Source organism: Pristiophorus japonicus, chromosome 26, assembly GCF_044704955.1.
Source record: "Pristiophorus japonicus isolate sPriJap1 chromosome 26, sPriJap1.hap1, whole genome shotgun sequence".
Lineage (NCBI taxonomy): Eukaryota > Metazoa > Chordata > Chondrichthyes > Pristiophoridae > Pristiophorus > Pristiophorus japonicus.
Genome location: NC_092002.1, coordinates 470,346 through 484,615, shown reverse-complemented (window position 1 = coordinate 484,615; position 14,270 = coordinate 470,346). Strand labels below are relative to the sequence as shown.

The 14,270-nt window shown below is 50.4% G+C and overlaps 1 protein-coding gene across 1 annotated transcript in view; it reads right to left on the bottom strand.

Annotated features, from left to right (window-relative positions):
- LOC139239020 (estrogen-related receptor gamma-like) overlaps positions 1 to 11,526 on the bottom strand; it is a 45,702-nt gene extending 34,176 nt beyond the window's left edge. The window contains exon 1 of the mRNA XM_070867521.1: positions 11,440 to 11,526. Coding sequence (XP_070723622.1) covers positions 11,440 to 11,441 — 2 coding nt within the window. The 5' untranslated portion in view covers positions 11,442 to 11,526. The remainder of the gene's footprint in view (positions 1 to 11,439) is intronic.
- Between the last annotated feature and the right edge of the window lie 2,744 nt (positions 11,527 to 14,270).

Sequence of the window (14,270 nt, the reverse complement as noted above, 5' to 3'; positions counted from 1 at the left end):
ATGCATCTGTGAACTTACATAGGCTCGCCAGTTGCCTGAGGTCTGCCACGAAGTCAGGAACGCTTTGCCCTTCTCGCCGCCGGTGTGTGTAAAACCGGTGTCTCGCCATGAGCACGCTGCCCGCCGGTTTAAGGTGTTCCCCGATCAACTTACTGAGTTCTTCGAACGTCTTGTCCGCCGGCTTCTCTGGCACTAGAAGGTCCTTCATCAGGGAGTACGCCCTAGATCCACAAACCGTCAGGAGATGAGCCCTGCGTTTGTCGGCCGAATCCTGTCCCAGCCATTCCTTAGTGACAAAACTTTGCTGTAGTCTCTCAACAAAGTCGTCCCAATCATCACCAACACAGTACCTCTCTTCTGTGCTGCTAGTGGCCATGCTCGCGTGGTTGAAATCCCAGTTTCTCGTCGCCAATAATATGTCCTTACTATACAGTATAAATGCACACGAGGCCCATACTTGGGAGAAGGTCATTCTGTGACCAGTTACCTTTATTACCAAGACCTCAAGAGACTGAAGTACGGTGGAGCTTCCCCTTTTATACTGGAAAGTCCAGGTTCGGAGTGTCTCCCACAAGTTCGCCCCCTGGGGTCAATGTTCTCAAGGTGTACAACTTAGGTCAGCTTATACATTGGTTACAATGATAGTTGAATACATGACATGCGCGGCCAACAACCCCGACCCCCAGAAAAGAAAGGTGTCTATGGGACATATTAGGATCCAGATCGATTACATTGGGCCCCTACCCACTGCCCAGGGAGGTTACAAGTACTGCCTAGTAGTAGTGGATGTATTCACCAAATGGGTGGAAGCCTTCCCATGCCGAACAGCCACTGTCCTGGGAACAGCTAGGATCCTGGTCAGAGAAGTGTTCTTTCAATGGGGACTATCACAATACATGGAGTCCGACCAAGGGTGTCATTTCACTGGGCAGGTGATGCAGGAGACCCTTAAGGTACTCGGCAGCAAAGGAAAATAGCATGTCTCTCACAACCCGCAGTCATCCGGGCCTGTGGAGCGTTTAAACCGCTCTAATAAAGAAAGGCTGCGCAAAGAGACAGGGGACTCACCCAAAGGGTGAGTAGAGGTCCTACCACTGGTCCTCATGGGGATCCGGGCCAGCCAGTCAAAGAGCACGGGGTACTCCACGTACGAGCTCATGACTGGCAGAGCCATGCGAACCCCCACCCATGTGTTAGCCCCGGTACTCAGGGAAGGTCAGCTTAGGGAAGCGAACCGGGACAGCTTTGTCAGGAATCTGTTTGAACACCTTAAACAGATTCACTGGCAGGCTGCTAACAACATGGGAAAAGAGCATCGGAGCAACTGACTGCTGCTAGAATCCCGCAAGCACCACGAGTGGGAGATAGGGGACCGGGTTATGGTGAGAAACTACGCTAGAGTAGGGGTCTTTGAGGCACTGTACATGGGACCGTACCACATTGTCGACAAGGCAAGCCCCATGGTCTATGCCATAAAACTGCCCCGCCGAACAAAGTGGTTCCACATAAATCAGTGCAAACTTTTCAACCCCGGGGCAGCAGCTAAACATAAGGGACAACCAAAACTGTAAACCGCACTGAAGACAGGGACCCCCAGCCAACAGCCCCCGACTGTGGAGATCCCACAGGGAACGTGGCAGACCCACAGACTGTACCTAGAGGGGCGATGGACTGTGTTACTGGAGGAGCTGTCCCCCCAATCATTTGGGACTCGGACACACCCCCAGCAGCCAGAGCCTTAAGAAGGACTCCCCGCACACCACGGCCAAAGACACTGTGGTCACCAGCGCTCCAATTTGAATGGTTCAGCCCCGGGAAAGGGACCAGCCGCAAAAGGGCACCTAAGGTCAGAGGCCAGCCCGCGAGCAGGGACACCCAGCCGGTAGCCTCGGGCAACAAGGGACCCCCAGAGGAGATAGCGGTGCACCAGCCACCAAGTGAGAGGCCCCAGCCCGTAGCCCTCAGCCAGGCAGAACCCCCAGGAGAAGAAACGAACCAGGCAGCCACCCCCAAAGGAGCGGTGTGCTGCAGCACCAGAGGGGACGTTCCCCCGATAGTGTGGGACTCAAACCCACCTCCGGTCAGGGTACTTAGAAACATAGAGAAACATAGAAAATAGGTGCAGGAGTAGGCCATTCGGCCCTTCTAGCCTGCACCGCCATTCAATGAGTTCATGGCTGAACATGCAACTTCAGTACCCCATTCCTGCTTTCTCACCATACCCCTTGATTCCCCTAGTAGTAAGAACTTCATCTAACTCCTTAGGGTTAGGTGGTGCAGGCCGACCTATCACCAATCTCGCTTGACACCCAGAGGAAGAAGAAGAAAGAGAGAAGGCAGGAATTAACCTGGAGACGGGTGGCAGATATACATATATAGCGATGTGAATTTAAGTATGTTTAGTAATAAGTTAGAGTAGTGTAAGATTATGTGTAATGATTAAGTATATATGTATTAGTTAACTGGGTTAAAGAAAAGAATCTACCTGTGCAGCTATTAAAGGAAACACAGGCTGGGTAACACCCGGGAGTAAGAAGAATCTACCAGTATGGCTATTAAGGAAGCACCGGTGAGATAACAAGCAAAACGGCTGTGAGATAAAAGTAAACAGCAGACACCAGCCTACAAGGAACTGAATAAGAGAGACAGTCAATTAAAGACTCTGAGCCTAACTTGGAACTCAGTCACCTTTGTCAAGCCAGAGAACTTTCTCAGGGCTAGACAATCTGTTTTTTGTGCCCCTATAGGAAAGAGGTCAACATGAGAAGGATCCTGTTCCTGCTCGCCCTGATAAGGATGAGCAGCAGCGACCGAGGAGACATGGAAGAATCCCTCATTTACGGGTGTTCAGGAGGGGGAGCACCAATCGTAACCGCCGGGGGTGGCCCCCGAGATGTGGAAGAACTCGCCGTTTACACCCACGAGGGAAGAGGGCCAGGGTGACTGGGATCTAATTCATAAGAACATAAGAACATAAGAATTAGGAACAGGAGTAGGCCATCTAGCCCCTCGAGCCTACTCCGCCATTCAACAAGATCATGGCTGATCTGACCGTGGACTCAGCTCCACTTACCCGCCCGCTCCCCATAACCCTTAATTCCCTTATTGGTTAAAAATCTATCTATCTGTGATTTGAATACGTTCAATGAGCTAGCCTCAACTGCTTCCTTGGGCAGAGAATTCCACAGATTCACAACCCTCTGGGAGAAGAAATTCCTTCTCAACTCGGTTTTAAAATGGCTCCCCCGTATTTTGAGGCTGTGCCCCCTAGTTCTAGTCTTCCCGACCAGTGGAAACAACCTCTCTGCCTCTATCTTGTCTATCCCTTTCATTATTTTAAATGTTTCTATAAGATCACCCCTCATCCTTCTGAACTCCAACGAGTGAAGACGCAGTCTACTCAATCTATCATCATAAGGTAACCCCCTCATCTCTGGAATCAGCCGAGTGAATCGTCTCTGTACCCCCTCCAAAGCTAGTATATCCTTCCTTAAGAAAGGTGACCAAAACTGCACGCAGTACTCCAGGTGCGGCCTCACCAATACCCTACCTGCTACTCTAGCCAGGAAGGTTTTACCTATCGAAGGGCCTCACTTCCATGCCCCCGGATACGGATCATCGCTGCCAGAGTCAGTGTTACAGAGGGAAAACGTGTATGTTTGACTTGCAAAGGGAACATTCCCCTGGGAAGATGGTGGTGGCTCAGGAAACTCAGCAAGGACGCATGGGACCAGGAATCGGACTGGGAAAGACTCGGTAATGATACGTACCGCACCATCACGGGGACACGGGGAGGAGTAAAAGTGTGTTGGGACAAATGGTGGGAATCGGAACAAGCAATTTATGTTTACATGTGGGGATCAGAGAGTATTTGTCCCACAGGCATATCGATCACCTTCGCCAGGCAATGGCAAGATGAAGGGGAAGGGATGGGGTGGGACTCTAGCCTACACGGTGCGCGGTCCCACACTCCCCACTCCCAATTAACACCACCCAACTAAGAGCACACATTAAGAAACCCCTGCCCACAACCCCGCCAATACGCACAGTAATAGAAAGGTGTCCTATCACCACCAAGGGACCTGGGAACGGATTAGTATTGGTACCGACCGAAAAGGTGTTATATCAAGGGGTACATTAAGCAGTAGCTTCAGTAATATTAAACCTTACCGAGGTACACCTACCTGCATGGTGTCTGAAGGAAACAGCTGCTATACCAGGCCCTACTTAGAGACATGCTCAAGAAATTTTATGAGTCAGACTTTGGAAATGTAGACAAAGCAGACCTATACACCCTAAACGCTAGGGACACCCTGGGCTCAGGGAGACCTAGAGGGGGAATCATAAACAACGTTTTCACTATCTACAATACAGCATCCTTGGTAATAAATAGCCTAGATGATATAGAACCGCAAACACAGATAAACGATTTAAAGAACCAATTGAGAAAAATCCTGAAACAGGAGAATACCGTAGTAGGTTCAGAACTACACGAGGACCAGGCTATGACTGTCCATTTAAAGGAAATAGTGGCTGAGCTGGAAAAACATGCACAGACAGTGAATGCACTTATACGGGAGGATAGAAACGCTTCGGACCAGGCTGCACAGAACGAGGTGTGCGTATTATATGGGGCATGGTTGTTGAGCGAGGGCCGCAACAACCTGGAGGATTTAAAACAAGATGTAGTCCCCTCTTGGATCAGAACAAGCACCTCGCAGCCCTCCACCCGTACAGCAATTCACTAAGCCCGTGCCAGCTCCGCCTAGCATCTGAAGACTACCCTGACCCAGTAGACTGTGGGAAATCTAACCACACCATTATAGGAATAGTATTAAGGATGTCGGTCATGGGTGGGACAGCCCAACCCGCACCGGTATACCGGGTGGAGAACATTGGAGTTATTCAGGGAGGTGCACACATTCATTTCACAGCGGTCCCACCCTATGTCATAAAGTGGGGGCACGCTGTAATGGGTACTGACCTCTCTGGGTGCCGGAGCGGGGTGCACACATAATACTGTGTCCCCAGTACTTGAGTGCCCATTCAAAGTCACAGTGTGGGTTTAAAGCTGCTGGCGCACAGCCTATTAACTGCACCATGGAAGTAATGGCACAATACCATGTCCCTCCACAGGTAGCATACATAGGGGCTGGGACATATTGTGTCACCACCAGTGTGCCCCACTACCAACATGGACACTTCTGGTGTCCGGTAGGTGACAGCAGTTTTTGCTTCAAACCTGAGGCATCAGTTCAAGTGGCCCAGGAATGGATTGTCCCCATTCCTGAACCCTCCACTGTCCACCTCACTGTGAAGGAAAACATTACAAACCTGCAGGATTATGTTGTACATTTTGGCTATGCAATTCCCCCTCTACCCGAACATCTTACCGCTCTGTTGAAAGCTGTAATTATCTCACAAAAAACACTTCGACACTCTAGAACAGAAAACCATTGAGATAGGGAAAAAGATTCTTGAGATCACCATTCCGCCTTGGTGGGACCTTTTCAGAAATATAGAGGTCCCAGTCTGAATCCGAATCACTTCCCACACTTCAGTTATTTGTCAACTCGTGATTATACTTTACTTATGGTGTCTCATTTGCCGAGTGAAATGCAGAGGCCATCAGGTCAGGCACCAAAGGGTGCTGTACGCTCCTTGGCTGAACTTGGGAATTGCGTAGGGAGGGGTGACACCATACTACCATGTTTAATTTGTGTTTGATTTTACCTGCTGTAAACCGCAAAATAGCGAGTGTTGTAAGAGTGTTACCTAAATGTTTTGACTATGTACCTTTATTTTACTGAACTTGAATATGTATTTGACTATGGACCTTTTACATTACTTGAGAATGTGTTTTGACTATGTACTTTGTTTTACTTTACTTAAAGTTGTGTTTTACTGTGGAAACCGAGTAAAAGAAGGACATCATGCCCACTCTATGCTATAACCGAATTATAATGACTGTATTCACCTGTACATTGCATTGCATTTCAACGAGATAAGCAGGGTAATGTTTAGCAGGGAAGGTTGACTCTCGGGAATTTTGCTTACCTTGATTGACACTCAAGAGTTTGGAGTGTCAACAGGGGGCATTGAAGGAATGCAAAATTCACAAGAACCCACCCCCTCCTGTGTTTGGGCTCATTCAAGAGGAAATTTAATTTGGGACTATCTACTGAAAAGTTTGGAACTCTAAAGTGCTTATGGAAGAAACTACGAACTTTAATAGAATTTTGGATTTTAAAAGACAAACACAAGGCTGTGGGCGGACCTACGGAATGAGCAAGAGACAGTCTAATTAAGTGAAGCTACCTGGGTGTGAGGACTGGGTTAACCTGTCTGGAAGAATGAGTATTCTAAAATCCTTCCCCCACAAGAGACATTAACATCAGAGGTAGCTACCTATCAACATGGGTCTGGATAACCATTTCAGCATATACATCACAAAGAGGCCCAATCCAGCCTGTATGCGAAAGATTAAGCACAAAAGGACATTGCAATTACTAAACTAATATTTCCATCAGGAAACAGTTTTCGAACATCAACCCACCCAAAACATATCAATTTTTAACGAGCCCAACAAAATATTACAAAGAATTACCAAGCCCGCCAAAATTATACAAAGGATTTTGAACAGATTTGGCGGCGAGATTACAATCACTGAAATCGTATAACTGCCCCTGTTTTCAACAGAGGTTGGGTGGTTGCTAGGTAGCTACAAGGCTGCTACGACCTCAGATGCCATACTACACCAGGTGCTATACTGCGAGACAAGGAGAGAAACCAACGCGACAGTTGTAAACTAACTTCTCCAGCCTCGAAGTCCTGAAGTCCTGAAGGAAGGAAGAACATCACCATCGCAGCAGCGACCGACCACAGTCAACTTGGTATCAAGGGAAAAACAATCGCGATCTACCGTTAACTATCAAAAGGATTGGTAAGCATAGTCCCTGCATGCCCTGGAATCTAACCTAGCTACAATTAGGTATTGGGAGGTGGGAGGTATAATTTACTGTGAGCCCCCCCCTTTGAATGTGTAGTGCATTGCTCTTTATTAGAGTGATTTGTGATTATAAGTTTGACCTTGTACCTTTCCTTGTTTTGGTCTTTATTTGAGTGATTATAAGTTTGGCCGTGTATTTTCTTACTAGAGTAATAAGCCTGTATTACCCTGACTGTAATAAAAACAAAGTTCTTTGCATCAAACCAGCATACTTTGCACTTTTGTCACCCCCCCCCCCAAATAAATCCAGAGTCCAGAACCCAAGGGAGTGGGAGCGATTCAAACCTAACCCCCTCCACCCCACCGCCCTCCCCATCCCCTTATAGTATCTAAACTCCTATACCTGCCCTGGAAGTGTTTGATGGGACAGTGTAGAGGGAGCTTTACTCTGTATCTAACCCCCTGTACCTGCCCTGGGAGTGTTTGATGTGACAGTGTAGAGGGAGCTTTACTCTGTATCTAACCCTCTGTACCTGCCCTGGGAGTGTTTGATGTGACAGTGTAGAGGGAGCTTTACTCTGTATCTAACCCCGTGCTGGAGAGAGAGAGAGAGAGAATGCTGGAGAAGGAACTAGGCAGCGAGAGGCAATGTTGGCACAATCACAGCCCTGAGCCTAAGATCAATTTATTAATGTTAGCTAAAGCTCTTAATTAGGACGTGGAGTTTGGGGATTATCAGAGCAGTTCCCTTCTCTGTCCCCGTGGAGCATCAGATGTTTTCACTCGGTCCAGTGCACTGCAACATACAAGGAACGCATCAGCACTCTGCTGGCTAACCAACTGGCCACATCCCTCGGGGTTAGAGTGCTGCTGTACCCTAACCCTAACCCTAACCTGTAACGCTCAGTGACCCAGGGGCAGGTTCAAGTAGGAAACTTGCCGTTCATTTAATGTTAGTTATCAGCAGTGGACAGTAGAACACAATTCAACACTTTCAGCTCTCATTTCATAGTTAACATTTATTTATAAATTCTTCCTCAAGCTGTTGTAATTGCCACACCCTGATTGATTCCAGAGTTTACATTCCCTGACTGATTCCGGAATCCCCACTCGCTGATTGATTCCGGAGTCCCCACTCCCTGACTGATTCCGGAGTCCATACTCCCAGACTCATTCGGGAGTCCCCACTCCCTGACTGATTCCGGAGTCCTCACACCCTGACTGATTCTGGAGTCCATACTCCCTGACTCATTCTGGAGGCCCAACTCCCTGACTGATTCCGGAGTCCCCACTCCCTGACTGATTCCGGAGTCCCCACTCCCTGATTGATTCCGGAGTCCCCACTCCCTGATTGATTCCGGAGTCCCCAGTCCCTGACTGATTCCGGAGTCCATACTCCCAGACTCATTCGGGAGTCCCCACTCCCTGACTGATTCCGGAGTCCTCACACCCTGACTGATTCCGGAGTCCATACTCTCTGACTGATTCTGGAGTCCCCACTCCCTGACTGATTCCAGAGTCCCCACTCCCTGATTGATTCCGGAGTCCCCACACCCTGAATGATTCCGGAGTCCCCACTCCCTGATTGATTCCAGAGACCCCACTCCCTGATTGATTCCGGAGTCCCCACTCCCTGAATGATTCCGGAGTCCCCACTCCCTGAATGATTCCGGAGTCCCCACTCCCTGATTGATTCTGGAGTCCCCACTCCCTGATTGATTCCGGAGTCCGCACTCCCTGATTGATTCCGGAGTCCCCACTCCCTGACTGATTCCAGAGTCCCCACTCCCTGATTGATTCCGGAGTCCCCACTCCCTGATTGATTCTGGAGTCCCCACTCCTTGATTGATTCTGGAGTCCCCACCCCCTTATTGATTCCGGAGTCCCCACTCCCTGATTGATTCCAGAGTCCCCACTCCCTGATTGATTCCGGAGTCCCCACTCCCTGATTGATTCTGGAGTCCCCACTCCCTGATTGATTCTGGAGTCCCCACTCCCTGATTGATTCTGGAGTCCCCACTCCCTGATTGATTCAGGAGTCCCCACTCCCTGATTGATTCCAGAGTCCCCACTCCCTGATTGATTCCGGAGTCCCCACTCCCTGATTGATTCCGGAGTCCCCACTCCCTGATTGATTCCGGAGTCCCCACTCTCTGATTGATTCCAGAGTCCCCACTCCCTGATTGATTCCGGAGTCCCCACTCCCTGATTGATTCTGGAGTCCCCACTCCCTGATTGATTCCGGAGTCCCCACTCCCTGATTGATTCCGGAGTCCCCACACCCTGACTGATTCCTGAGTCCCCACTCCCTGATTGATTCCGGAGTCCCACTCCCAGTGTTCGAGCCATGAAAATCTGGGAGTCAGAGAGCGGGACTCTGCAGTTCCCATGGTGAGGAGTGAGACTAGTGACTGTCTCAGGTTTCATGTCTGTGTGATGGCTTGGTCATCTACCCAATGGGAAATTAAATAGACCTGGTGCAAATACAACTACAGCATTGTCCAGTCGGCATCAAGAATAGTGTAAATGGGTAACTGGTAGCGCAAGGAATATTTCACACTTTTCGGGCAACATTAATTTCACCGAGAGATATTTGAGCGGGGCACCTGCGTTGTGTGAGCGAAGGTCCGAGACCATATATCTGTGCAATGCCAGACAGAAGCAATATTTAACACCTTCGAATCTAAAATACTTCAAATCACGAGCAATCATTGTGGGAGAACATGGGGGTTCATTGTCAAACTCAGAAATAAACCCAAAGAGAATTTATTTCACATTCATTCAAACTGGTCCTTGTATCCGCTGCTAACTGAGTTTACTATTCACAGAATAAAACTCCCAAACTATTATATTATAATTATATTAAAATTATCAATATCAATTCTAGTACTTCATTTCTTAATATAAAATTATCGGGAACAAATGCAACGATATATGATGATTGTTCGTGTACCGGGTGCGCTATAGAATTCTGCTTTTATCATCTCTCTGGATCCCAGAGGGACAAGTTCCTGTCATCAGCCTGGCCATGAGTCCATCAGTGCCCTTGGTACTGCCCCCCTCCCCCACAGTGCCCCGGGTACTGCCCCCCTCCCCCACAGTGCCCGGGTACTGCCCCCCTCCCCCACAGTGCCCCGGGTACTGCCCCCCTCCCCCACAGTGCCCCGGGTACTTCCCCCCTCCCCCACAGTGCCCCGGGTACTGCCCCCCTCCACCACAGTGCCCCGGGTACTGCCCCCCTCCCCCCCAGTGACTCGGATACTGCCCCCCTCCCCCACAGTGACCCGGGTACTGCCCCTTCCCCCCACAGTGACCCGGGTACTGCCCCTCCTCCACAGTGCCCCAGGTACTGCCCCTTCCCCCCACAGTGCCCCGGGTACTGCCCCTTCCCCCCACAGTGCCCCGGGTACTGCTCCCCTCCACCGCAGTGCCCTGGGTACTGCCCCTCCTCCACAGTGCCCCGGGTACTGCCCCTTCCCCCCACAGTGCCCCGGGTACTGCCCCTTCCCCCCACAGTGCCCCGGGTACTGCTCCTCTCCCCCACAGTGCCCCGGGTACTGCTCCCCTCCCCCACAGTGCCCCGGGTACTGCTCCCCTCCCCCACAGTGCCCCGGGTACTGCCCCTTCCCCCCACAGTGCCCCGGGTACTGCTCCCCTCCCCCACAGTGCCCCGGGTACTGCCCCTTCCCCCCACAGTGCCCTGGGTACTGCCTCCCTCCCCCACAGTGCCCCGGGTACTGCTCCCCTCCCCCACAGTGCCCCGGGTACTGCCCCTTCCACCCACAGTGCCCCGGGTACTGCTCCCCTCCCCCACAGTGCCCCGGGTACTGCCCCTTCCCCCCACAGTGCCCCGGGTACTGCTCCCCTCCCCCACAGTGCCCCGGGTACTGCCCCCCTTCCCCCCAGTGACTCGGGTACTGCCCCCCACCCCCACAGTGCCCCGGGTACTGTCCCCACCCCCACAGTGCCCCGGGTACTGCCCCCACAGTGCCCCGGGTACTGTCCCCTACCCCCCACAGTGCCCCGGTACTGCCCCTCCCCCACAGTACCCCGGGTACTGCCCCCTCCCCACAGGGCCCCGGGTACTGCCTCCACCCCCACAGTGCCCTCGGTACTGCCCCCACCCCCACAGTGCCCCCGGTACTGCCCCTCCCCCACAATGCCCCCGGTACTGCCCCTCCCCCACAGTGCCCCCGGTACTGCCCCTCCCCCACAGTGCCCCGGGTACTGTGCACCCCACATCGGGGGAACGGCAGAGTCCGGCTTCACACCTATTGCAGAATTCGTGGAGAAACCTTACACCGATCAGAGATATATCCTTAACTGTAAATCACTCCGAATTCAGTTCATATTTTGATATTTATTCAGATAATGTCCATCTTCTGAAAGGGTCGTTTAAATATTGTCAATTGTAAAATAACATGTAAATTGAAGCACAAAGTTCCCGTACAATGTGCAAAGCTCTATGATGGAATTGAGAAAGCACTCACATGTTGGGGGATTTCAGGCGTTATTTGTGATGTACGATGTGTCCTGTCCTTTCCGTTCACTTCCTCCAGTGATGTCCGCGATCACTCAGGCACCTCGACCAGAGCTCGGAGCTGCTGCCAAGTGGGAGTGAACTCCACACACTCGCACAAACACACACTTACACACACGCCCACAAGGAGGGTCTGAGCAAGCAGGGTGGGACTTGGCATAGACATTCACTGCCACACACACAGTCTGATAGACAAGCTGGTGCGTGCCAGACTGAGCCAAGGTTCCTCTCACATCAAACAGCTCACCCACAGGAAGAGTGACAAAGACAATAGTGGAATAGGAAAGTTAATCTTAAACTTCCTTAACTTATTACACAAGTATCTGATGATGAGAATTCGTCTTCACAGCAAAATACAAACACAAAACTTAAAAAAGAAAGGAAATTGTATCGGGACATTGAAAGCAGAAAAATATTTTACCCCATAACACAGATACTGCGGCTGTACCCCATAACACAGATACTGGGGACTGTACCCCAATAACACAGATACTGGGGACTGTACCCCAATAACACAGATACTGCGGGCTGTACACCATAACACAGATACTGAGGACTGTACACCATAACACGGATACCGGGGACTGTACACCATAACACGGATACCGGGGACTGTACCCCATAACACGGATACCGGGGACTGTACCCTAATAACACAGATACTGGGGACTGTACCCCAATAACACAGATGCTGCGGGCTGTACCCCATTACACAGATACGGGGAACTGTACCCCAATAACATAGATACTGGGGACTGTACCCCAACAACACAGATGCTGTGGGCTGTACCCCATAACACAGATACTGGGGATGTACCCCAATAACACAGATACTGGGGACTGTACCCCAATAACACAGATGCTGCGGGCTGTACCCTAATAACACAGATACTGGGGACTGTGCTCCATAACACAGATACGGGGGGCTGTACCCTAATAACACAGATACTGGGGACTGTACCCCAATAACACAGATATTGGGGACTGTACCCCAATAACACAGATACTGCGGGCTGTACCCCATAACACATATACTGGGGGACTGTACCCTAATACCACAGATACTGGGGACTGTACCCTAATAACACAGATACTGGGGACTGTACCCCAATAACACAGATACTGGGGACTGTACCCCAATAACACAGATACTGGGGACTGTACACCATAACACAGATACTGGAGACTGTACCCTAATAACACAGATACTGGGGACAGTACCTCAATAACACAGATACTGGGGACTGTGCCCCATAACACAGATACTGGAGACTGTACCCGAATAACACAGATACTGGCTACAGTGCCACATAACACAGATACTGTGTACTGCACCCCCATAACACTGATACTAGGGACTATACTCCCCTAACACAGATATTGGGTGCTATATCCCATAGCACAGATACTGGGGACTGTACCCCATAACACAGATACTGGGGACTGTAACCCCTAACACAGATACTGGGTGATGTACCCCAAAACACAGATACCGAGGACTGTACCCCCTAACACAAATACTGTGTACTGTACCCCAAAACACAAATACCGGGTGCAGTACCCCCATAACACAGGTACTGGGTACTGTACCCCATAACACAGATACTGGGGACTGTACCCTCATAACCCAGATACTGGGCACTGTACCCCATAACACAGATACTGGGGACTGTGTCCCCATAACACAGATACTGGGGACTGTACCCCCATAACACAGATACTGGGTACTGTGTCCCCATAACACAGATACTGGGGACTGTACCCCCATAACACAGATAATGGGGACTGTACCCCCATAACACAGATACTGGGGACTGTACCCCCAGAACACGGGTATTGGGGACTGTACCCCCAGAACACAGATATTGGGGCTGTACCCCCAGAACACAGATACTGGGTACTGTGTCCCCATAACACAGATACTGGGGACTGTATTCCATAACACATATACTGGGACTGTACCCCATAATACAGATACTGGGGACTGTACCCCATAACACAGATACTGGGGCTGTACCCCATGGCACATATACTGGGGGCTGGTACCCCATAACACATATACTGGTACTGTACCCCCATAATACAGATACTGGGGACTGTACGCCCACAACACAGATACTGGGTAATGTGCCCCATAACACAGATACTGGGTACTGTACCCCATGACACAGATACTGGGTACTGTACCCCATGACACATATACTGGGTACTGTACCCCCGTAACACATATACTGGGTACTGTACCCCCGTAACACATATACTGGGTACTGTGTTCCCATAACACAAATACTGGGTACTGTGTCCCCATAACACAGACACTGGGTACTCTACACGATAACACAGATATTGAGTACTGTACCCCATAACCCAGATACTGTGTACTGTACCCCCATAACACAGATGCTACACACTGTACCCCATAACCCAGATACTGTGTACGGTACCCCCATAACACAGATACTGGGGACTGTACCCCATAACCCAGATACTGTGTACTGTACCCCCATAACACATATATTGGGGACTGTACCCCATAACACAGATACTGGGGACTGTACCCCCAGAACACAGATACTGGGGACTGTACCCCAGAACACAGATACTGGGGACTGTACCCCCAGAACACAGGTATTGGGGACTGTACCCCCAGAACACAGATATTGGGGGCTGTACCCCCAGAACACAGATACTGGGGACTGTACCCCATAACATATATACTGGGACTGTACCCCATAATACAGATACTGGGGACTGTACCCCATAACACAGATACTGGGGCTG